Genomic DNA, 25,484 nt, shown 5'->3' on the forward strand with positions numbered 1-25,484 from the left:
GAGGAGGGCGAGGGGGCCGGAGAGAGAGAGGAGGGCGAGGGGGCCGAGAGGAGAGAGAGGGAGGGGCGAGGGGGAAGGAGAGAGAGGGAAGGCGAGGGGGCGGAGAGCAGAGAGAGGAGGAGCGAGGGGGCCGGAGAGAGAGGAGGGGGGCAAGGGGGCCGGAGAGAGAGAGAGAGGGGCGAGGGGGCCGGAGATAGAGAGAGAGGAGAGGAGGGGCCCGGAGAGAGAGAGAGAGGAGAGGCCCGGAGAGAGAGAGAGAGGAGGGGCCCGGAGAGAGAGAGGAGGTGGCGAGAGACGGGGTGCGGGAGAGAGAGAGAGACAATGACATTTGAAATGTCTATTATTTTTAACATTTTGTGAGTTTAATGTTTACTGTACGTTTTTACTGTTTATTATCTAGTTCACTTGCTTTGGCAATGTTAACATGCATTTCCCATGACAATAAAACCACTTACATTTAATAGAGAGGAGGGGTGAGAGAGAGAGGAGGGGTGAGAGAGAGAGAGGGGAGGGAGAGAGCGGGTGAGCGAGAGAAAGCGAGAGAGCGAGCGAGATAGATGAGGGTGAGGTGTTACACATGCTCACACACAGAGTAAAGAAACGTGTTGGACATAAACCTGAGTTAAACCTGAGTTAGTGATAAATATCCCTCAGTTATTACCGAAACCGCTTTAAACCCTCAAAACCAGACATGGGATCTGTTTAAACCCTCAAAACCAGACATGGGATCTGTTTAAACCCTCAAAACCAGACATGGGTTCTGTCCCAATGTCTCTCCTTCCTCCTGAAGTGTACACTTCCACCATATGAAAGGAAATGACTGGCATAAGAAATGTGGTAAGAATAACTCCCACCAGCCCACGTCTCCACCAATCTAACGCTGTAATAACTCCCACGTCTCCACCAATCTAACGCTGTAATAACTCCCACGTCTCCACCAATCTAACACTGTAATAACTCCCAGTCTCCACCAATCTAATGCTGTAATAAACTCCCACGTCTCCACCAATCTAACGCTGTAATAACTCCACGTCTCACCAATCTAACGCTGCAATAACTCCACGTCTCCACCAACTAACGCTGTATTAACCCCACGTCTCCACCAATCTAACGCTGTATAACTCCCACGTCCCACCAATCTAACGCTGTAATAACTCCCACGTCTCCACCAATCTAACGCTGTAATAACTCCCACCAGCCCACGTCTCCACCAATCTAACGCTGTAATAACTCCCACGTCTCCACCAATCTAACGCTGCAATAACTCCCACGTCTCCACCAATCTAACGCTGCAATAACTCCAACGTCTCCACCAATCTAGCTGTAATAACTCCCACGTCTCCACCAATCTAACGCTGTATGTAATAACTCCCACATCTCCACCAAATCTAAGCTGCTTAATAACTCCCACGTCTCACCAATCTAACCTGTAATAACTCCACGTCTCCACCAATCTAACGCTGTAATAACTCCCATTCCACCAATCTAACTCTGTAAAACTCCCACGTCTCCACCAATCTAACGCTGTAATAACTCCCAGTCTCCACCAATCTAACGCTGTAATAACTCCCACGTCCACCAATCTAACGCTGGAATAATCCCAACGTCTCCACATCTAACGCTGAATAACTCCCACGTTCTCCACCAATCTAACGCTGTAATAAACTCCCACGTCTCCACCAATCTAACGCTGAATAACTCCCACGTCTCCACCAATTAACCTGTAATAACTCCACGTCTCCACCAATCTAACGCTGTAATAACTCCCACGTCTCCAATCTAACGCTGTAATAACTCCCACGTCTCCACCAATCTAACGCTGTAATAACTCCCACGTCTCCACCAATCTAACACTGTAATAACTCCCACTAGCCCACGTCTCCACCAATCTAACACTGTAATAACTCCCACGTCTCCAATCTAACGCTGTGCATAAACTCCACGTCTCCACAATCAACCACTGTAATAACTCCCACGTCTCCACCAATCTAACACTGTAAAACTCCACGTCTCCACCATCTAACGCTGTAATAACTCCCACGTCTCCACCAATCTACAGCTGTAATAACTCCACGTCTCCACCAATCTAACGCTGTAATAACTCCCACCAGCCCACGTCTCCACCAATCTAACGCTGTAATAACTCCCACGTCTCCACCAATCTAACGCTGTAATAACTCCCACGTCTCCACCAATCTAACGCTGTAATAAACCCCACGTCTCCACCAATCAACGCTTGCAATAACTCCAACGTCTCCACCAATCTAACGCTGTAATAACTCCCAAGTCTCCACAATCTAACGCTGTGTAATAACCCCACGTCTCCCCCAATCAACGCTTGTAATAACTCCACCGCCCACGCTCCACCACCAATCTAAACGCTGAATAAACTCCCACGTCTCCACCAATCTAACGCTGTAATAACTCCCACGTCTCCACCAATCTAACGCTGTAATAACTCCCACGTCTCCACCAATCTAACGCTGTAATAACTCCCACGTCTCCACCAATCTAACGCTGTAATAACTCCCACGTCTCCACCATCTAACGCTGTAATAACTCCCACGTCTCCACCAATCTAACGCTGTAATAACTCCCACGTCTCCACCAATCTAACGCTGTAATAACTCCCACGTCTCCACCAATCTAACGCTGTAATAACTCCCACGTCTCCACCAATCTAACGCTGTAATAACTCCCACGTCTCCACCAATCTAACGCTGTAATAACTCCCACGTCTCCACCAATCTAACGCTGTAATAACTCCCACCAGCCCACGTCTCCACCACCAATCTAACGCTGCAATAACTCCACGTCTCCACCAACAACACGCGTGTAATAACTCCCACGCTCCACCAATCTAACGCTGTAATAACTCCACCACCACGTCCCACCAATCTAACACTGTAATAACTCCCACGTCTCCACCAATCTAACGCTGCAATAACTCCCACGTCTCCACCAATCTAACACTGTAATAACTCCCACGTCTCCACCAATCTAACACTGTAATAACTCCCACGTCTCCACCAATCTAACGCTGTAATAACTCCCACGTCTCCACCAATCTAACGCTGTAATAACTCCCACGTCTCCACCAATCAACGCGTATAAACTCCCACCAGCCCACGTCTCCACCAATCTAACGCTGTAATAACTCCCACGTCTCCACCAATCTAACGCTGTAATAACTCCCACGTCTCCACCAATCTAACGCTGTAATAACTCCCACGTCTCCACCAATCTAACGCTGTAATAACTCCCACGTCTCCACCAATCTAACGCTGTAATAACTCCCACGTCTCCACCATCTACGCTGTAATACTCCCACGTTCTCCACCAATTAACGTGTAATAACTCCCACGTCTCCACCAATCTAACGCTGTAATAACTCCCCGTTCTCCACCAATCTAACGCTGTAATAACCCACGTCTCCACCAATCTAACGCTGTAATAACTCCCACGTACTCACAATCAACGCTGATAATAACCCCAGTCTCCACCAATCTAACGCTGTAATAACTCCCACGTCTCCACCAATCTAACGCTGTAATAACTCCCACGTCTCCACCAATCTAACGCTGTAATAACTCCCACGTCTCCACCAATCTAACGCTGTAATAACTCCCACGTCTCCACCAATCTAACGCTGTAATAACTCCCACGTCTCCACCAATCTAACGCTGTAATAACTCCCACGTCTCCACCAATCTAACGCTGTAATAACTCCCACGTCTCCACCAATCTAACGCTGTAATAACTCCCACCAGCCCACGTCTCCACCAATCTAACGCTGTAATAACTCCCACGTCTCCACCAATCTAACGCTGTAAAACTCCCACGTCTCCACCAATCTAACGCTGTAAATAACTCCCCCAGCCCACGTCTCCACCACCAATCTAACGCTAATAACTACCCACGTCTCCACCAATCTAACGCTTGTAATAACTCCCACGTCTCCACAATCTAAGGCTGTGTAATAACTCTCCACGTCTCCACCAATCTAACGCTGTAATAACTCCCACGTCTCCACCAATCTAACGCTGTAATAACTCCCACGTCTCCACCAATCTAAGCTGTAATAACTCCCACGTCTCCACCAATCTAACGCTGTAATAACTCCCACGTCTCCACCAATCTAACGCTGTAATAACTCCACGTCTCCACCAATCTAACGCTGTAATAACTCCCACGTCTCCACCAATCTAACGCTGTAATAGCTCCCACCAGCCCACGTCTCCACCACCAATCTAACGCTGCAATAACTCCCACGTCTCCACCAATCTAACGCTGTAATAACTCCCACGTCTCCACCAATCTAACGCTGTAATAACTCCCACCAGCCCACGTCTCCACCAATCTAACGCTGTAATAACTCCCACGTCTCCACCAATCTAACGCTGTAATAACTCCCACGTCTCCACCAATCTAACGCTGTAATAACTCCCACGTCTCCACCAATCTAACGCTGTAATAACTCCCACGTCTCCACAATCTAACGCTGTAATAACTCCCACGTCTCCACCAATTCTAACGCTGTAATAACTCCCACGGTCTCATCACCAATCTAACGCTGTAATAACCCACGTCTCCACCAATCTAACGCTGTAATAACTCCCACGTCTCCACCAATCTAACGATGTAAACTCCCACGCCCACCAATCTAACGCTGTAATACTCCCACGTCTCCAACCATTAACGCTGTTAATAACTCCCAAGTCTCCACCAATCTAACGCTGTAATAACTCCCACGTCTCCACCAATCTAACGCTGTAATAACTCCCACGTCTCCACCAATCTAACGCTGTAATAACTCCCACGTCTCCACCAATCTAACGCTGTAATAACTCCCACCAGCCCACGTCTCCACCAATCTAACGCTTTTACATTTGTGGGATGTAGTGAACAAGTGCACACTTCAGGAGACAGGAGATATTATAGTACTGCTGGTTGTTAGCTTTGTCCTCTAAACACCTCCAGAGTACTGACTGGTGGAGGCCTGGATTACATCTAACCGTAACCATAGGAACCCTGATCTCAACCGTAACCACAGGAAGTGTTACCATGTCAACTACCATGGAAAGAGAACACCAGTCAGTACTGTGGAGGTGGAGGCCTGGATTACATCTAACCGTAACCATAGGAACCCTGATCTAAACCGTAACCACAGGAAGTGTTACCATGTGCTTGTCAGAATTGATCCTCTGGAACTTGAGAAGGATGGACACTCATCGTGAGACACACAGATAAACAGAAACACACACATGTATTGTGACATCTTCAGACGTTGTAAACAAACAACAAAATGTCCTCATCCACCAATCAGCATTGGGCTTACCTGTCCATCTAGCCCAGGGCCGTCCAATCCTGGTCCTGGAGGGCCCAAACACTTCTGGTTTTCATCCTGTCCTTCTAATTAGGGACTAATTCAGACCTGGGACACCAGGTGAGTGTAATTAACTACCAGGTAGAAACTAAAACCAGAAGTGTTTGGGGCCTCCAGGACCAGGATTGGACAGCCCTGATCTAGCCAATGAGTCTCTGTTGTTGGTGCGGAACCCTGGGCCCCTGTGACTCACCTGAGTATGGTGGTTAACCAATACACTGATCTGGGACCAGTTTTCCTCCCATAATCCTAAACGGATCCATTAGATACTAACCTAACCACTGATCTAGGACCAGATTACCCTCCTATAATCCTAACCTGATCCATTAGGAGGGGAAACACCAAACTGTCCTCAGATCTAGGGAGACTCACCGGTCTGTGTAGGGCCCTGAAGGTAGCAAGGCGAGGTTTGACAGAACGGTTAAACTCCCCAGCTTAGAGAGGGGGAGGGGTTAGGGGACGGGGAGGGGGGGGCAGCCAGAGATAGAGGGGGGTGAGAACTGGGGAGGGAAGGACAAGGAAAAGGAGGAAGACAAGGTGGGAAAGGGGAAAACCACTGGAGAAGGGGGAGGGAGAAGGAGGGATAGACGCCATAAAGAAAAACAAAGAGGATTAAGGCTATGAGAAAAGAGAAGAAAATACCCTGAAGAAACACTATGTAGAGATATAGAATCATTACACACACACATAGAGAGAGCTCTTTGAATTGAGAGAGAAAGAGACATCGCTGGAATTGGCCCCTCAGGTGAAAGAGGGGAGCAGAGAGAGAGACACATCTATGAAATTGGCCCCTCAGGTGTAAGAGGGGAGCAGAGAGGTGTGTGTATAGAGGGGGGTCTGATTACCCAACACTAAGAACTATCCTAACCCCCGACCAGGCTTGTCCAATGACAGAGAGGAAGGATGAACAGAACGCTGTAGCCCAATGACAGAGAGGAAGGATGAACAGAACGCTGTAGCCCAATGACAGAGAGGAAGGATGAACAGAACGCTGTAGCCCAATGACAGAGAGGAAGGATGAACAGAATGCTGTAGCCCAATGACAGAGAGGAAGGATGAACAGAATGCTGTAGCCCAATGACAGAGAGGAAGGATGAACAGACGCATAGAGTAGCCCAATGACAGAGAGGAAGGATGAACAGAATGCTGTAGTCCAATGACAGAGAGGAAGGATGAACAGAATGCTGTAGTCCAATGACAGAGAGGAAGGATGAACAGAATGCTGTAGCCCAATGACAGAGAGGAAGGATGAACAGAATGCTGTAGTCCAATGACAGAGAGGAAGGATGAACAGAATGCTGTAGCCCAATGACAGAGAGGAAGATGAACAGAATGCGTGTTAAGCCCCAATGACAGAGAGGAAGGATGAACAGAATGCTGTAGCCCATACGAGAGGAAGGATGAACAGAAATGCTGTAGCCAGACGAGAAGATGAACAAATGATGTGACATGACAGAGAGGAAGGATGAACAGAATGCTGTAGCCCAATGACAGAGAGGAAGGATGAACAGAATGCTGTAGTCCAATGACAGAGAGGAAGGGAAGAGAGATGGGATGAGGACAGGAGGGAGAGGAAAGAGAAGAGAGATGGGTAGAGAACAGGAGGGAGAGGAAAGAGAAGAGAGATGGGTAGAGAACAGGAGGGAGAGGAAAGAGAAGAGAGATGGGTAGAGAACAGGAGGGAGAGCAGAGAAGAGAGATGGGTAAAGGACAGGAGGGAGACGAAAGAGAAGAGAGATGGGTAGAGGACAGGAGGGAGAGGAAAGAGAAGAGAGATGGGTAGAGGACAGGAGGGAGAGGAAAGAGAAGAGAGATGGGTAGAGGACAGGAGGGAGAGGAAAGAGAAGAGAGATGGGTAGAGGACAGGAGGGAGAGGAAAGAGAAGAGAGATGGGCAGAGAACAGGAGGGAGAGGAAAGAGAAGAGAGATGGGTAGAGGACAGGAGGGAGGAGAAAGAGAAGAGAGATGGGTAGAGAACAGGAGGGAGAGCAGAGAAGAGAGATGGGTAAAGGACAGAGGAGACGAAGAGAGAGAGATGGAGAGGATCAGAGGGAGAGGAAAGAGAGAGAGATGGGTAGAGAACAGTGAGGAGAGGGAGAGAAGAGAGATGGGTAGAGGACCAGGGGAGGAGAGAAGAGTGAGGATGGGTAGAGAACAGGAGGGAGAGGAAAGAGAAGAGAGATGGGTAGAGGACAGGAGGGAGACGAAAGAGAAGAGAGATGGGTAGAGGACAGGAGGGAAAGGCTGGTCGACCCCTGGTCTATTGTACCTGGCTGCTCTTTCTCAAGTGACAGAGCTTAGTGCACACTTTGGAGTGGGGTAGTGTAGGGTGCTAGATTCATCCGTGGGCCGGTTGTCTGAGCGGATGGTTGAGGGGCCGAAACGTTATTATAATAATAATAAATGTGTACCCAGTAGACCGGCCCCCGGCCAGGCCGAGAAGAGACCGTCCCCCAGTAAGACAGAGAAGAGACCGTCCCCCAGTACGACAGAGAAGAGACCGTCCCCCAGTACGACAGAGAAGAGACCGTCCCCCAGTAAGACCGAGAAGAGACCGTCCCCCAGTAAGACCGAGAAGAGACCGTCCCCCAGTAAGACCGAGAAGAGAACGTCCCCCAGTAAGACCGAGAAGAGAACGTCCCCCAGTAAGACCGAGAAGAGAACGTCCCCCAGTAAGACCGAGAAGAGAACGTCCCCAGTCACGAGCAGAGAAGACCGTCCCCATAAGGCCGAGAAGAGACCGTCCCCCAGTAAGACCGAGAAGAGACCGTCCCCCAGTAAGGCCGAGAAGAGACCGTCCCCCAGTAAGACAGAGAAGAGACCGTCCCCCAGTAAGGCCGAGAAGAGACCGTCCCCCAGTAAGGCCGAGAAGAGACCGTCCCCCAGTAAGGCCGAGAAGAGACCGTCCCCCAGTACGACAGAGAAGAGACCGTCCCCCAGTAAGACAGAGAAGAGACCGTCCCCCAGTAAGGCCGAGAAGAGACCGTCCCCCAGTAAGACCGAGAAGAGACCGTCCCCCAGTAAGGCCGAGAAGAGACCGTCCCCCAGTAAGGCCGAGAAGAGACCGTCCCCCGGTACGACAGAGAAGAGACCGTCCCCCAGTAAGGCCGAGAAGAGACCGTCCCCCAGTAAGGCCGAGAAGAGACCGTCCCAAGGTACGACAGAGAAGAGACCATCCCCCAGTAAGACAGAGAAGAGACCGTCCCCCAGTAAGGCCGAGAAGAGACCGTCCCCCAGTAAGGCCGAGAAGAGACCGTCCCCCAGTACGACAGAGAAGAGACCGTCCCCCAGTAAGGCCGAGAAGAGACCGTCACACGTACGACAGACGAAGAGACCGTCCCCGGTACGACAGAGAAGAGACTGTCCCCCAGTAGGCCGAGGAGATGACCGTCCCCCAGTACGACAGAGAAGAGACCGTCCCCCAGTAAGGCCGAGAAGAGACCGTCCCCCAGTACGACAGAGAAAGAGACCGTCCCCCGTAAGACAGAGAAGAGACCGTCCACCAGTAGGCGAAAGAGACCGTCCCCAGTAGGCCGAGAAAGACGTCCCCCAGTAAGACAGAGAAGAGAACGTCCCCCAGTAAGACTGGATTGAAAATAACAATAATTTCATACCTTGATTATTTGCAGGAATACTTGGGAACAGATTTCCTGAATTTAAACATTGTTTTACATAATTCCTGGTAATTTGCAGTCTATAAAAAATAAAGATGTTATATTCTATTCCCATTTCGTTAAAATAAAAACTTTTGGGGGCCCAATAAAATGACTCTGTTGTACAGTGTAGTGTTCAGGGTGCTAGTATATACCTTGTTCTTGTGGCTGAAGGGCCACAGTTTAGTGTGTACTTTAGGGTGGTTTCAGTAGTAGTGTACTAGATGGTCTTATAGGGCCCTGATCAGTAGTAGTGTACTAGATGGTCTTATAGGGCCCTGATCAGTAGTAGTGTACTAGATGGTCTTATAGGGCCCTGATCAGTAGTAGTGTACTAGATGGTCTTATAGGGCTCTGATCAGTAGTAGTGTACTAGATGGTCTTATAGGGCCCTGATCAGTAGTAGTGTACTAGATGGTCTTATAGGGCCCTGATCAGTAGTAGTGTACTAGATGGTCTTATAGGGCCCTGATCAGTAGTAGTGTACTAGATGGTCTTATAGGGCTCTATCAGTAGTAGTGTACTAGATGGTCTTATAGGGCCCTGATCAGTAGTAGTGTACTAGATGGTCTTATAGGGCCCTGATCAGAGTAGTACTAGATGGTCTTATAGGGCCCTGATCAGTAGTAGTGTACTGATGGTCTTATAGGGCTCTGTCAGTAGTAGTGTACTAGATGGTCTTATAGGGCTCTGATCAGTAGTAGTGTACTAGATGGTCTTATAGGGCCCTGATCAGTAGTAGTGTACTAGATGGTCTTATAGGGCCCTGATCAGTAGTAGTGTACTAGATGGTCTTATAGGGCCCTGATCAGTAGTAGTGTACTAGATGGTCTTATAGGGCCCTGATCAGTAGTAGTGTACTAGATGGTCTTATAGGGCCCTGATCAGTAGTAGTGTACTAGATGGTCTTATAGGGCCCTGATCAGTAGTAGTGTACTAGATGGTCTTATAGGGCCCTGATCAGTAGTAGTGTACTAGATGGTCTTATAGGGCCCTGATCAGTAGTAGTGTACTAGATGGTCTTATAGGGCCCTGATCAGTAGTAGTGTACTAGATGGTCTTATAGGGCCTCTAATCAGTAGTAGTGTATGATGTCTTATAGGGCCCTGATCAGTAGTAGTGTACTAGATGGTCTTATAGGGCTACTGTATCAGTTAGTCGTGTAGATGGTTTATAGGGCTCTGATCAGTAGTAGTGTACTAGATGGTCTTATAGGGCTCTGATCAGTAGTAGTGTACTAGATGGTCTTATAGGGCTCTGATCAGTAGTAGTGTACTAGATGGTCTTATAGGGCCCTGATCAGTAGTAGTGTACTAGATGGTCTTATAGGGCTCTGATCAGTAGTAGTGTACTAGATGGTCTTATAGGGCCCTAATCAGTAGTAGTGTACTAGAGGTCTTATAGGGCCCTAATCAGTAGTAGTGTACTAGCTGGTCTTATAGGCTCTGATCAGTAGTAGTGTACTAGATGGTCTTATAGGGCCCTATCAGTAGTAGTGTACTAGATGGTCTTATAGGGCCTGATCAGTAGTAGTGTACTAGATGGTCTTATAGGGCCCATAATCAGTAGTAGTGTACTAGATGGTCTTATAGGGCCTGATCAGTAGCTAGTGTACTAGATGGTCTTATAGGGCCCTAATCAGTAGTAGGTACTAGATGGTCTTATAGGGCCCTGATCAGTAGTAGTGTACTAGATGGTCTCATAGGGCCCTAATCAGTAGTAGTGTACTAGATGGTCTTATAGGGCCCTGATCAGTAGTAGTGTACTAGATGGTCTTATAGGGCCCTGATCAGTAGTAGTGTACTAGATGGTCTTATAGGGCTCTGATCAGTAGTAGTGTACTAGATGGTCTTATAGGGCGGCTCTGATCAGTAGTAGTGTACTAGATGGTCTTATAGGGCCCTGATCAGTAGTAGTGTACTAGATGGTCTTATAGGGCCCTGATCAGTAGTAGTGTACTAGATGGTCTTATAGGGCTCTGATCAGTAGTAGTGTAGATGGTCTTATAGGGCCCTGATCAGTAGTAGTGTACTAGATGGTCTTATAGGGCCCTAATCAGTAGTAGTGTAGATGGTCTTATAGGGCCCTAATCAGTAGTAGTGTACTAGATGGTCTTATAGGGCCCTGATCAGTAGTAGTGTACTAGATGGTCTTATAGGGCCCTGATCAGTAGTAGTGTACTAGATGGTCTTATAGGGCCCTGATCAGTAGTAGTGTACTAGATGGTCTTATAGGGCCCTGATCAGTAGTAGTGTACTGATGGTCTTATAGGGCTCTGATCAGTAGTAGTGTAGATGGTCTTATAGGGCTCTGATCAGTAGTAGTGTACTAGATGGTCTTATAGGGCTCTGATCAGTAGTAGTGTACTAGATGGTCTTATAGGGCCCTGATCAGTAGTAGTGTACTAGATGGTCTTATAGGGCCCTGATCAGTAGTAGTGTACTAGATGGTCTCATAGGGCCCTAATCAGTAGTAGTGTACTAGATGGTCTTATAGGGCCCTAATCAGTAGTAGTGTACTAGATGGTCTTATAGGGCCCTAATCAGTAGTAGTGTACTAGATGGTCTTATAGGGCCCTAATCAGTAGTAGTGTACTAGATGGTCTTATAGGGCCCTGATCAGTAGTAGTGTACTGATGGTCTTATAGGGCTCTGATCAGTAGTAGTGTAGATGGTCTTATAGGGCCCTGATCAGTAGTAGTGTACTAGATGGTCTTATAGGGCCCTAATCAGTAGTAGTGTAGATGGTCTTATAGGGCCCTAATCAGTAGTAGTGTACTAGATGGTCTTATAGGGCCCTGATCAGTAGTAGTGTACTAGATGGTCTTATAGGGCCCTGATCAGTAGTAGTGTACTAGATGGTCTTATAGGGCCCTGATCAGTAGTAGTGTACTAGATGGTCTTATAGGGCCCTGATCAGTAGTAGTGTACTAGATGGTCTTATAGGGCCCTGATCAGTAGTAGTGTACTGATGGTCTTATAGGGCTCTGATCAGTAGTAGTGTAGATGGTCTTATAGGGCTCTGATCAGTAGTAGTGTACTAGATGGTCTTATAGGGCTCTGATCAGTAGTAGTGTACTAGATGGTCTTATAGGGCCCTGATCAGTAGTAGTGTACTAGATGGTCTTATAGGGCCCTAATCAGTAGTAGTGTACTGATGGTCTTATAGGGCCCTGATCAGTAGTAGTTTACTAGATGGTCTTATAGGGCTCTGATCAGTAGTAGTGTACTAGATGGTCTTATAGGGCCCTGATCAGTAGTAGTGTACTAGATGGTCTTATAGGGCCCTGATCAGTAGTAGTGTACTAGATGGTCTTATAGGGCCCTAATCAGTAGTAGTGTAGATGGTCTTATAGGGCCCTGATCAGTAGTAGTGTACTAGATGGTCTTATAGGGCCCTAATCAGTAGTAGTGTACTAGATGGTCTTATAGGGCCCTGATCAGTAGTAGTGTACTAGATGGTCTTATAGGGCCCTAATCAGTAGTAGTGTACTAGATGGTCTTATAGGGCTCTGATCAGTAGTAGTGTACTGATGGTCTTATAGGGCTCTGATCAGTAGTAGTGTACTAGATGGTCTTATAGGGCCCTAATCAGTAGTAGTGTACTAGATGGTCTTATAGGGCCCTGATCAGTAGTAGTGTACTAGATGGGAATAGTGTGCCTTTTGTGACACATTGATTTGTTTAAACAGACACCCTTCTTCTGTAACATATTTCCTGTTTCTGTGTGTTTGTGTCGTCTGCCCGTCTGCCCGTCTGCCCGTCTGTCTGCCCGTCTGTCTGTCTGTCTGTCTGTCTGTCTGTCTGTCTGTCTGTCTGTCTGTCTGTCTGTCTGTCTGTCTGTCTGTCCTCCAGTGAGGCATTAGAGAAGATGAGAGGTGTTTATGAACGGAACCCTCAGATGGGAGACCCAGCCAGTCTAGAACCTCAGATCACCCAGACCTCGCAGAACGTTGGACGACTCAGAGGACAACTCACCAAATACGAGGTAGGCTACTGCACACACACACACACACACACACACACACACACACACACACACACACACACACACACACACACACACACACACACACACACTCTGGCTTGGTAACACACACACGGACACTCTGGCTTGGTAACACACACACGGACACACACACTCTGGCTTGGTAACACACACACGGACACACACACTTTTGTCACTAGCCATCTATAGTAAATAGCAAGTCATTCTTCTCTCTGGCAGTCGTGGCTGGCTGAAGTTTTCAGAGGAGATGATTCTACCAACACTGCTGTCAACAACAATCAACACTGGTAAGAGAGAGAGAGAGTGTGTGTTAGTGTATAACGTATGTGTGTTAATATAATGTCTATATATTTTAATATAATGTGTGTGTGTATATATAATGTGTGTGTGTGTGTGTATATAATGTGTGTGTGTTTATATAATGTGTGTGTGTATATAATGTGTGTGTGTGTATATAATGTGTGTGTGTGTATATAATGTATGTGTGTGTATATAATGTGTGTGTGTTTATATAATGTGTGTGTGTTAGTGTATAACGTGTGTGTGTGTTAGTGTATAACGTGTGTGTTTATATAATGTGTGTGTGTTAGTGTATAACGTGTGTGTTTATATAATGTGTGTGTGTTTATATAATGTGTGTGTGTTTATATAATGTGTGTGTGTTTATATAACGTGTGTGTGTTAGTGTATAACGTGTGTGTGTTAGTGTATAACGTGTGTGTTTATATAATGTGTGTGTGTTAGTGTATAACGTGTGTGTGTGTTAGTGTATAATGTGTGTATGTGTGTCTCTGTCTTCAGTTCCATGTCAGCTGATCCGTCTCAGAACATCTACTCAGAGTTTGATGAAGACTTTGATGAAGATGTGGAGACTCCTATAGGAAAGGCTACTGCCCTCTACACCTTCCAAGGTACACACACACCATCACACACACACACACCATCAGACAGACATCTATTAGTTGATGTGTGATCAGTGTTTGTCTGTGTACCACTCTCTCCTCCTTCCTCTCTCTCATCCAGTGAGGGGACAGTGTCTATAACTAGTGTGTGTCTGTCTCCAGGTTCCAGTGAAGGGACAGTGTCTATAACTAGTGTGTGTCTGTCTCCAGGTTCCAGTGAAGGGACAGTGTCTATAACTAGTGGGTCTGTCTCCAGGTTCCAGTGAGGGGACAGTGTCTATAACTAGTGTGTCTGTCTCCTCCAGGTTCCAGTCAGGGGACAGTGTCTATAACTAGTGTGTGTCTGTCTCCAGGTTCCAGTGAGGGGACAGTGTCTATAACTAGTGTGTCTGTCTCCAGGTTCCAGTGAAGGGACAGTGTCTATAACTAGTGTGTGTCTGTCTCCAGGTTCCAGTGAGGGGACAGTGTCTATAACTAGTGTGTCTGTCTCCAGGTTCCAGTCAGGGGACAGTGTCTATAACTAGTGTGTCTGTCTCCAGGTTCCAGTCAGGGGACAGTGTCTATAACTAGTGTGTGTCTGTCTCCAGGTTCCAGTCAGGGGACAGTGTCTATAACTAGTGTGTGTCTGTCTCCAGGTTCCAGTCAGGGGACAGTGTCTATAACTAGTGTGTGTCTGTCTCCAGGTTCCAGTGAGGGGACAGTGTCTATAACTAGTGTGTGTCTGTCTCCAGGTTCCAGTCAGGGGACAGTGTCTATAACTAGTGTGTCTGTCTCCAGGTTCCAGTCAGGGGACAGTGTCTATAACTAGTGGGTCTGTCTCCAGGTTCCAGTGAGGGGACAGTGTCTATAACTAGTGTGTCTGTCTCCAGGTTCCAGTGAGGGGACAGTGTCTAACTAGTGTGTGTCTGTCTCCAGGTTCCAGTGAGGGGACAGTGTCTATAACTAGTGTGTCTGTCTCCAGGTTCCAGTGAGGGGACAGTGTCTATAACTAGTGTGTCTGTCTCCAGGTTCCAGTGAGGGGACAGTGTCTATAACTAGTGTGTGTCTGTCTCCTCCAGGTTCCAGTGAGGGGACAGTGTCTATAACTAGTGTGTGTCTGTCTCCAGGTTCCAGTGAGGGGACAGTGTCTATAACTAGTGTGTTTGTCTCCAGGTTCCAGTGAGGGGACAGTGTCTATAACTAGTGTGTCTGTCTCCAGGTTCCAGTGAGGGGACAGTGTCTATAACTAGTGTGTCTGTCTCCTCCAGGTTCCAGTGAGGGGACAGTGTCTATAACTAGTGTGTGTCTGTCTCCTCCAGGTTCCAGTGAGGGGACAGTGTCTATAACTAGTGTGTGTCTGTCTCCAGGTTCCAGTGAGGGGACAGTGTCTATAACTAGTGTGTCTGTCTCCAGGTTCCAGTGAGGGGACAGTGTCTATAACTAGTGTGTCTGTCTCCTCCAGGTTCCAGTCAGGGGACAGTGTCTATAACTAGTGTGTCTGTCTCCAGGTTCCAGTCAGGGGACAGTGTCTATAACTAGTGTGTGTCTGTCTCCAGGTTCCAGTCAGGGGACAGTGTCTATAACTAGTGTGTGTCTGTCTCCAGGTTCCAGTGAGGGGACAGTGTCTATAACTAGTGTGTCTGTCTCCAGGTTCCAGTGAGGGGACAGTGTCTATAACTAGTGTCTCTGTCCAGGTTCCAGTGAGGGGACAGTGTCTATAACTAGTGTGTGTCTGTCTCCAGGTTCCAGTGAGGGGACAGTGTCTATAACTAGTGTGTGTCTGTCTCCAGGTTCCAGTGAGGGGACAGTGTCTATAACTAGTGTGTGTCTGTCTCCAGGTTCCAGTGAGGGGACAGTGTCTATAACTAGTGTGTCTGTCTCCTCCAGGTTCCAGTGAGGGGACAGTGTCTATAACTAGTGTGTCTGTCTCCAGGTTCCAGTGAGGGGACAGTGTCTATAACTAGTGTGTGTCTGTCTCCTCCAGGTTCCAGTGAGGGGACAGTGTCTATAACTAGTGTGTGTCTGTCTCCAGGTTCCAGTGAAGGGACAGTGTCTATAACTAGTGTGTCTCTGTCCAGGTTCCAGTGAGGGGACAGTGTCTATAACTAGTGTGTCTGTCTCCAGGTTCCAGTGAGGGGACAGTGTCTATAACTAGTGTGTCTGTCTCCAGGTTCCAGTGAGGGGACAGTGTATATAACTAGTGTGTCTGTCTCCAGGTTCCAGTGAGGGGACAGTGTCTATAACTAGTGTGTCTGTCTCCAGGTTCCAGTGAGGGGACAGTGTCTATAACTAGTGTGTCTGTCTCCTCCAGGTTCCAGTGAGGGGACAGTGTCTATAACTAGTGTGTCTGTCTCCTCCAGGTTCCAGTGAGGGGACAGTGTCTATAACTAGTGTGTCTGTCTCCTCCAGGTTCCAGTGAGGGGACAGTGTCTATAACTAGTGTGTCTGTCTCCTCCAGGTTCCAGTGAGGGGACAGTGTTTATAACTAGTGTGTCTGTCTCCTCCAGGTTCCAGTGAGGGGACAGTGTCTATAACTAGTGTGTCTGTCTCCTCCAGGTTCCAGTGAGGGGACAGTGTCTAACTAGTGTGTGTCTGTCTCCAGGTTCCAGTGAGGGGACAGTGTCTATAACTAGTGTGTCTGTCTCCAGGTTCCAGTGAGGGGACAGTGTCTATAACTAGTGTGTCTGTCTCCTCCAGGTTCCAGTGAGGGGACAGTGTCTATAACTAGTGTGTCTGTCTCCTCCAGGTTCCAGTGAGGGGACAGTGTCTATAACTAGTGTGTCTGTCTCCTCCAGGTTCCAGTGAGGGGACAGTGTCTATAACTAGTGTGTCTGTCTCCTCCAGGTTCCAGTGAGGGGACAGTGTATATAACTAGTGTGTCTGTCTCCTCCAGGTTCCAGTGAGGGGACAGTGTCTATAACTAGTGTGTCTGTCTCCTCCAGGTTCCAGTGAGGGGACAGTGTTTATAACTAGTGTGTCTGTCTCCTCCAGGTTCCAGTGAGGGGACAGTGTCTATAACTAGTGTGTCTGTCTCCTCCAGGTTCCAGTGAGGGGACAGTGTCTATAACTAGTGTGTGTCTGTCTCCAGGTTCCAGTGAGGGGACAGTGTCTATAACTAGTGTGTCTGTCTCCAGGTTCCAGTGAGGGGACAGTGTCTATAACTAGTGTGTCTGTCTCCTCCAGGTTCCAGTGAGGGGACAGTGTCTATAACTAGTGTGTCTGTCTCCTCCAGGTTCCAGTGAGGGGACAGTGTCTATAACTAGTGTGTGTCTGTCTCCAGGTTCCAGTGAGGGGACAGTGTCTATAACTAGTGTGTCTGTCTCCTCCAGGTTCCAGTCAGGGGACAGTGTCTATAACTAGTGTGTCTGTCTCCTCCAGGTTCCAGTGAGGGGACAGTGTCTATAACTAGTGTGTGTCTGTCTCCAGGTTCCAGTGAGGGGACAGTGTCTATAACTAGTGTGTCTGTCTCCTCCAGGTTCCAGTCAGGGGACAGTGTCTATAACTAGTGTGTCTGTCTCCTCCAGGTTCCAGTGAGGGGACAGTGTCTATAACTAGTGTGTGTCTGTTTCCAGGTTCCAGTGAGGGGACAGTGTCTATAACTAGTGGGTCTGTCTCCAGGTTCCAGTGAGGGGACAGTGTCTATAACTAGTGTGTCTGTCTCCTCCATGTTCCAGTGAGGGGACAGTGTCTATAACTAGTGTGTCTGTCTCCTCCAGGTTCCAGTCAGGGGACAGTGTCTATAACTAGTGTGTGTCTGTCTCCAGGTTCCAGTCAGGGGACAGTGTCTATAACTAGTGTGTCTGTCTCCTCCAGGTTCCAGTCAAGGGACAGTGTCTATAACTAGTGTGTCTGTCTCCTCCAGGGGACAGTGGGGGGACAGTGTCTATAACTAGTGTGTGTCTGTTTCCAGGTTCCAGTCAGGGGACAGTGTCTATAACTAGTGTGTGTCTGTCTCCAGGTTCCAGTCAGGGGACAGTGTCTATAACTAGTGTGTGTCTGTCTCCTCCAGGTTCCAGTCAGGGGACAGTGTCTATAACTAGTGTGTCTGTCTCCTCCAGGGGACAGTGAGGGGACAGTGTCTATAACTAGTGTGTGTCTGTCTCCAGGTTCCAGTGAGGGGACAGTGTCTATAACTAGTGTGTCTGTCTCCTCCAGGTTCCAGTCAGGGGACAGTGTCTATAACTAGTGTGTCTGTCTCCTCCAGGTTCCAGTCAAGGGACAGTGTCTATAACTAGTGTGTGTCTGTCTCCAGGTTCCAGTCAGGGGACAGTGTCTATAACTAGTGTGTCTGTCTCCTCCAGGTTCCAGTCAAGGGACAGTGTCTATAACTAGTGTGTGTCTGTCTCCTCCAGGGGACAGTGGGGGGACAGTGTCTATAACTAGTGTGTCTGTCTCCAGGTTCCAGTGAGGGGACAGTGTCTATAACTAGTGTGTCTGTCTCCAGGTTCCAGTGAGGGGACAGTGTCTATAACTAGTGTGTCTGTCTCCAGGTTCCAGTCAGGGGACAGTGTCTATAACAGAAGGGGAACAGCTCAGTGTGATGGAGAGAGATAAAGGAGATGGATGGATGAGGGTTCTACGAGCCAACGGAGACGAAGGATACATCCCCTCATCCTACGTCAAATTCTAGACAATAACACACACACACGTATACACACGGATACACACATGGATACACACATGGATACACACACTCTCCTTTTAGCCAAGGACTTCCTGTGTGTTTAAGCATTACCACCCCCTCTACCTCTCTCTCCCTCTCTCTCTCTCTCTCTCTCCCTCTCTACCTCTCCCTCTTTACTTCTCTCTCTCTCTACCTCTCTACCTCTCTCTCTCTCCCCCCTTTACCTCTACATCTCTCTCTACCTCTACCTCTCTCTCTCCCTCTCTCTCTCCCCCTCTACCTCTCTCTCTACATCTCTCTCTCCCTCTCTCTCTCTCTCCCTCTCTACCTCTCTCTCTCTCCCCCCCTCTACCTCTACCTCTCTCTCTCTCTACTTCTCTCCCCCCTCTACCTCTCTCTCTCCCTCTCTACCTCTACATCTCCCTCTACCTCTCCCTCTCTCTCTCTCCCCCTTTCTACCTCTACCTCTCTCTCCCCCTCTCTACCTCTACCTCTCTCTCTTCCTCTCTACCTCTCTCTCTCCCTCTCTACCTCTCTCTCTCCCTCCACCCCTCCTACTCTCCCAGTCTTCTCTCCCTATTCTTACCTAATCACAGATCATTAGTTGCCATGACATTGTGATTGTTTTAATATTAAATGACTGCTATCATAGTTATATCAGATTGTTATCAGCTGGATGGTGAAGCCACTATTTTATGGACCACGTTTTTCTGCGTCGCCAAACGCCACCCTATTCCCTATATAGTGGACTACTTTAGACCAGAGCCCTATTCCCTATATAGTGCACTACTATAGACCAGAGCCCTATTCCCTATATAGTGGACTACTTTAGACCAGAGCCCTATTCCCTATGTAGTACACTACTGTAGACCAGAGCTCTATTCCCTATATAGTGCACTACTTTAGACCAGAGCCCTATTCCCTATATAGTGCACTACTTTAGACCAGAGCCCTATTCCCTATATATAGTGCACTACTTTAGACCAGGACCCTATTCCCTATATATAGTGCACTACTTTAGACCAGAGCCCTATTCCCTATATATAGTTCACTACTGTTGACCAGAGCCCTATTCCCTATATAGTACACTACTATAGACCAGAGCCCTATTCCCTATATCGTACACTACTGTTGACCAGAGCCCTATTGGGGAATAGGGGGCCAATTGGGATGTAGAATGTATGTGAAACTGGTCAGTTTTTAAATGTATGTTTCTGAGGTTCTTATTGGTTGTCTGATTCTCTGACCATGTCTGTGGTTGTTATGGTTACCGTCTGGTCCTCTTTTGGTTGTTGTTTCTTTGTTCTGTTTCTCTCTTTTTGTGGTTTAACTGTCTGTGGCCAATCAGATGGCTCTGTGGTCAGGTTCTGGCCAATCAGATGGCTCTGTGGTCAGGTTCTGGCCAATCAGATGGCTCTGTGGTCAGGTTCTGGCCAATCAGATGGCTCTGTGGTGGTGTTGTGACTACTGCTGTCAAAGTACTCCTGGAGGACTCCTGGTGTTTCTGATAGTTTAACTTCCGTCCAGCCCGGGATTCAATCAAAGGCGCATTGTGGATTATTAGCACACCAAATTAGACTGTTCAATCTAATGTCCACTTCCGCTGACATCCGCAGTGTTACCATGACTACCATCTCCACGACGGTCAGAGGAAGGACCTGGTTCAATCTAATGTCCACTTCCGCTGACATCCGCAGTGTTTACCATGACTACCATCTTCACGACGGTCAGAGGAAGGACCTGGTTCAATCTAATGTCCACTTCCGCTGACATCCGCAGTGTTTACCATGACTACCATCTCCACGACGGTCAGAGGAAGGACCTGGTTCAATCTAATGTCCACTTCCGCTGACATCCGCAGTGTTTACCATGACTACCATCTCCACGACGGTCAGAGGAAGGACCTGGTTCAATCTAATGTCCACTTCCGCTGACATCCGCAGTGTTTACCATGACTACCATCTCCACGAAGGGCAGAGGAAACCTGGTTCAATCTAATGTCCACTTCTGCTGACATCCGCAGTGTTACCATGACTACCATCTCCACGAAGGGCAGAGGAAACCTGGTTCAATCTAATGTCCACTTCTGCTGACATCCGCAGTGTTACCATGACTACCATCTCCACGAAGGGCAGAGGAAACCTGGTTCAATCTAATGTCCACTTCTGCTGACATCCGCAGTGTTACCATGACTACCATCTCCACGAAGGGCAGAGGAAACCTGGTTCAATCTAATGTCCACTTCTGCTGACATCCGCAGTGTTACCATGACTACCATCTCCACGAAGGGCAGAGGAAACCTGGTTCAATCTAATGTCCACTTCTGCTGACATCCGCAGTGTTACCATGACTACCATCTCCACGAAGGGCAGAGGAAACCTGGTTCAATCTAATGTCCACTTCTGCTGACATCCGCAGTGTTACCATGACTACCATCTCCACGAAGGGCAGAGGAAACCTGGTTCAATCTAATGTCCACTTCCGCTGACATCCGCAGTGTTTACCATGACTACCATCTCCACGACGGTCAGAGGAAGGACCTGGTTCAATCTAATGTCCACTCCCGCTGACATCCGCAGTGTTTACCATGACTACCATCTCCACGACGGTCAGAGGAAGGACCTGGTTCAATCTAATGTCCACTCCCGCTGACATCCGCAGTGTTTACCATGACTACCATCTCCACGAAGGTCAGAGAAAGGACCTGGTTCAAGGTGCATTGACAACCGGTGTTGTGGACTGTGCGCCTTTGGTTGAATCCCAGCTGCGGTCTCATTCAGACCTGGGACACCAAATCATGTCCCAAATGGCTCCCTATTCCCTACATAGTGCACTACATTTGACCAGAATGGCACCCTATTCCCTACATAGTGCACTACATTTGACCAGAATGGCTCCCTATTCCCTACATAGTGCACTACATTTGACCAGAATGGCTCCCTATTCCCTACATAGTGCACTACATTTGACCAGAATGGCTCCCTATTCCCTACATAATGCACTACATTTGACCAGAATCTAGGTCTAGTCTGACTGTACATCAGCCCTCCAGGTCTAGTCTGACTGTACATCAGCCTCCAGGTCTAGTCTGACTGTACATCAGGTCTAGTCTGACTGTACATCAGCCCTCCAGGTCTAGTCTGACTGTACATCAGCCCTCCAGGTCTAGTCTGACTGTACATCAGGCCTCCAGGTCTAGTCTGACTGTACATCAGGTCTAGTCTGACTGTACATCAGCCCTCCAGGTCTAGTCTGACTGTACATCAGGTCTAGTCTGACTGTACATCAGTCCTCCAGGTCTAGTCTGACTGTACATCAGGTCTAGTCTGACTGTACATCAGGTCTAGTCTGACTGTACATCAGCCCTCCAGGTCTAGTCTGACTGTACATCAGCCTCCAGGTCTAGTCTGACTGTACATCAGCCCTCCAGGTCTAGTCTGACTGTACATCAGCCCTCCAGGTCTAGTCTGACTGTACATCAGCCCTCCAGGTCTAGTCTGACTGTACATCAGGTCTAGTCTGACTGTACATCAGCCCTCCAGGTCTAGTCTGACTGTACATCAGCCCTCCAGGTCTAGTCTGACTGTACATCAGCCCTCCAGGTCTAGTCTGACTGTACATCAGCCCTCCAGGTCTAGTCTGACTGTACATCAGGTCTAGTCTGACTGTACATCAGTCCTCCAGGTCTAGTCTGACTGTACATCAGCCCTCCAGGTCTAGTCTGACTGTACATCAGGTCTAGTCTGACTGTACATCAGCCTCCAGGTCTAGTCTGACTGTACATCAGCCTCCAGGTCTAGTCTGACTGTACATCAGGTCTAGTCTGACTGTACATCAGCCTGGTTAAATGGAACTGGATTTGTCACTCGCTGCTTCTCAATGTTTTATGGAGTGTGTATATATATATATTATTATATGATCACATTTTAAAACGACTTATGTGTTGACCTCTAAGTACCCTGGGAACTGTTATGTGTTGACCTCTAAATACCCTGTTATGTGTTGACCTCTAAATACCCTGGGAACTGTTGTGTTGACCTCTAAGTACCCTGGGAACTGTTATGATTGATAAAAAATAAATAGATTTATGTAAAATGTTTTGTTTCATTTTGTTGTGTGTTGTCTTTTTTTTTAACGGACCAGAGTTTGACACAGTGATGTTTTAAATCATTTATATCATCTGAATAGAAAACGTGTTAAAACTCAGAACTTCCCTTCAATAAAGGACTTTCACAGACACCTAGAAGGTTGAGAATAGTTGTCATGAACACAGAACATGTTACCGGGTAAACTCTGCAGGTCAACGTTTTGACCTGGACAAACAACCAGTAGAAGCACATCACACACCTTGTCTACGTCCCAAATAGCATCCTATTCCCTATATCGTGCCCTACTTTCAACCAGAGCCCTATTCCCTATATCGTGCCCTACTTTCAACCAGAGCCCTATTCCCTATATCGTGCCCTACTTTCAACCAGAGCCCTATATATTTACATTTAAGTCATTTAGCAGACGCTCTTATCCAGAGCGACTTACAAATTGGAAAGTTCATACATATTCATCCTGGTCCCCCCGTGGGGAATGAACCCACAACCCTGGCGTTGCAAGCGCCATGCTCTACCAACTGAGCCACACGGGACCTGATAGTGGCCCTTCATAGAGAATAGGGTGCCATTTGGGACATAGACCTTGGCCAGGTTTATGAGGGAAACCAACCGCATCCACACCTGCTAGGTATGAACCCTGTGGGTGAGAACCACAGAACCACCCAGACACACATCCCAGGTTCATTAGGCACCAAACGGACTGAACCAGGGAGGGAATCACCTGAACTTGTCCAATAACAAACAATTTATTTTTTATTCATTTTTGCTGCAAAAAAAGCTTCTAATGAATACGATCCAGGTAAACAGGTTACATATTTCAAACTGTTGTGCAACGTTGCGCCCTCCTGAATGCAGCCCAGGTCACAGTATAGAGTTTAAGGGTCAGAGTTCGGGGGAGAACTCCTCGCTAGGTTCCAGTTTGTTGGAGAGCACGGTGAGGATCTTGTCAAACTTGTCGTAGCGTTTCTCCTTGTCTGCCGCCGCTCCAGTCTGTCCCCAGAACAGCCTTAGGGCAAACTCTGTCCTGAACCCCTCCAGCAGCTCTGGGATTGGCTCCCAGTCACCTGACGGGACAGAGTGACAGGGCCCACGGCCAATCAGTGACTCAGGATGGTTATGAGGCAGGACTAATGTTATTTGATTTGGTGAATTGGATGTGTGCCTGTGTTTTCTATAAGTGTGTGTGTGTTTTTTTCCCATAATGTGTATTTTATAATGTATGTGTGTTTTACCTGTGAGCAGGCTGTGTGTTACCTGTGAGCAGGCTGTGTGCGTTGCCTGTGAGCAGGCTGTGTGTGTTACCTGTGAGCAGGCTGTGTGTTACCTGTGAGCAGGCTGTGTGTGTTACCTGTGAGCAGGCTGTGTGTGTTACCTGTGAGCAGGCTGTGTGTTACCTGTGAGCAGGCTGTGTGTGTGTTACCTGTGAGCAGGCTGTGTGTTACCTGTGAGCAGGCTGTGTGTGTTACCTGTGAGCAGGCTGTGTGTTACCTGTGAGCAGGCTGTGTGCGTTACCTGTGAGCAGGCTGTGTGTGTGTTACCTGTGAGCAGGCTGTGTGTTACCTGTGAGCAGGCTGTGTGTGTTACCTGTGAGCAGGCTGTGTGTTACCTGTGAGTAGGCTGTGTGCGTTACCTGTGAGCAGGCTGTGTGTGTTACCTGTGAGCAGGCTGTGTGTTACCTGTGAGCAGGCTGTGTGTGTTACCTGTGAGCAGGCTGTGTGTGTTACCTGTGAGCAGGCTGTGTGTTACCTGTGAGCAGGCTGTGTGTGTTACCTGTGAGCAGGCTGTGTGTTACCTGTGAGCAGGCTGTGTGCGTTACCTGTGAGTAGGCTGTGTGTGTTACCTGTGAGCAGGCTGTGTGTGTGTTACCTGTGAGCAGGCTGTGTGTTACCTGTGAGCAGGCTGTGTGTTACCTGTGAGCAGGCTGTGTGTGTTACCTGTGAGCAGGCTGTGTGTGTTACCTGTGAGCAGGCTGTGTGTTACCTGTGAGCAGGCTGTGTGTGTTACCTGTGAGCAGGCTGTGTGTTACCTGTGAGCAGGCTGTGTGCGTTACCTGTGAGTAGGCTGTGTGTGTTACCTGTGAGCAGGCTGTGTGTGTGTTACCTGTGATCAGGCTGTGTGTTACCTGTGAGCAGGCTGTGTGTTACCTGTGAGCAGGCTGTGTGTGTTACCTGTGAGCAGACTGTGTGTGTTACCTGTGAGCAGGCTGTGTGTGTTACCTGTGAGCAGGCTGTGTGTTACCTGTGAGCAGGCTGTGTGTGTTACCTGTGAGCAGACTGTGTGTGTTACCTGTGAGCAGGCTGTGTGTGTTACCTGTGAGCAGGCTGTGTGTGTTACCTGTGGGCAGGCTGTGTGCTACCTGTGAGCAGGCTGTGTGTTACCTGTGAGCAGGCTGTGTGTTACCTGTGAGCAGGCTGTGTGCGTGCTCCTGGTACTGTGGGGCTGTGTGTTACCTGTGAGCAGGCTGTGTGCGTGCTCCTGGTAATGCGGGGCTGTGTGTTACCTGTGAGCAGGCTGTGTGCTACCTGTGAGCAGGCTGTGTGCGTTGCCTGTGAGCAGGCTGTGTGTGTTACCTGTGAGCAGGCTGTGTGTTACCTGTGAGCAGGCTGTGTGCGTGCTCCTGGTAATGCGGGGCTGTGTGTTACCTGTGAGCAGGCTGTGTGCTACCTGTGAGCAGGCTGTGTGTTACCTGTGAGCAGGCTGTGTGCGTTGCCTGTGAGCAGGCTGTGTGTTACCTGTGAGCAGGCTGTGTGCGTGCTCCTGGTACTGTGGGGCTGTGTGTTACCTGTGAGCAGGCTGTGTGTTACCTGTGAGCAGGCTGTGTGTTAC

At 48.3% G+C, this 25,484-nt stretch overlaps 2 protein-coding genes and 1 long non-coding RNA gene across 15 annotated transcripts in view; 2 read left to right on the forward strand and 1 right to left on the reverse strand.

Moving 5' to 3' along the window:
• Nucleotides 1-12,897: 12,897 nt before the first annotated feature.
• LOC120028084 (cdc42-interacting protein 4 homolog) lies at nt 12,898-18,753 on the forward strand. Its single transcript, XM_038973249.1, has 4 exons — nt 12,898-13,026; nt 13,267-13,334; nt 13,849-13,958; nt 18,419-18,753. The coding sequence occupies exons 1-4, from the start codon at nt 12,910-12,912 to the stop codon at nt 18,556-18,558; spliced, it is 435 nt and encodes a 144-aa protein (XP_038829177.1). The 5' UTR covers nt 12,898-12,909; the 3' UTR covers nt 18,559-18,753.
• Nucleotides 18,754-21,466: 2,713 nt separating this feature from the next.
• On the forward strand, nt 21,467-22,329 carry LOC120028094. Of its 11 annotated transcripts, none has more exons than XR_005473381.1 (5): nt 21,467-21,633; nt 21,686-21,797; nt 21,894-22,012; nt 22,065-22,206; nt 22,259-22,283. It is a non-coding gene; the product is annotated as an uncharacterized LOC120028094 (long non-coding RNA). The 11 variants fall into 11 exon arrangements; XR_005473385.1 differs by having other exon boundaries at nt 21,686-21,745; XR_005473379.1 differs by having other exon boundaries at nt 21,467-21,604; nt 21,656-21,797.
• An 817-nt stretch (nt 22,330-23,146) lies between these two features.
• Nucleotides 23,147-25,484, reverse strand: part of sh2d3a (SH2 domain containing 3A) — a 17,226-nt gene continuing 14,888 nt past the window's right edge. For 2 of the 3 annotated variants that reach the window (XM_038963263.1, XM_038963289.1), the window contains exon 16: nt 23,147-23,722. In XM_038963263.1, coding sequence (XP_038819191.1) covers nt 23,541-23,722 — 182 coding nt within the window. In that variant the 3' untranslated portion in view covers nt 23,147-23,540. The remainder of the gene's footprint in view (nt 23,723-25,484) is intronic. The other variant, XM_038963270.1, reaches the window with a different exon arrangement.

The sequence above is a fragment of the Salvelinus namaycush genome, chromosome 2 (genome assembly GCF_016432855.1).
Source record: "Salvelinus namaycush isolate Seneca chromosome 2, SaNama_1.0, whole genome shotgun sequence".
NCBI classification, from domain to species: Eukaryota; Metazoa; Chordata; class Actinopteri; order Salmoniformes; family Salmonidae; genus Salvelinus; species Salvelinus namaycush.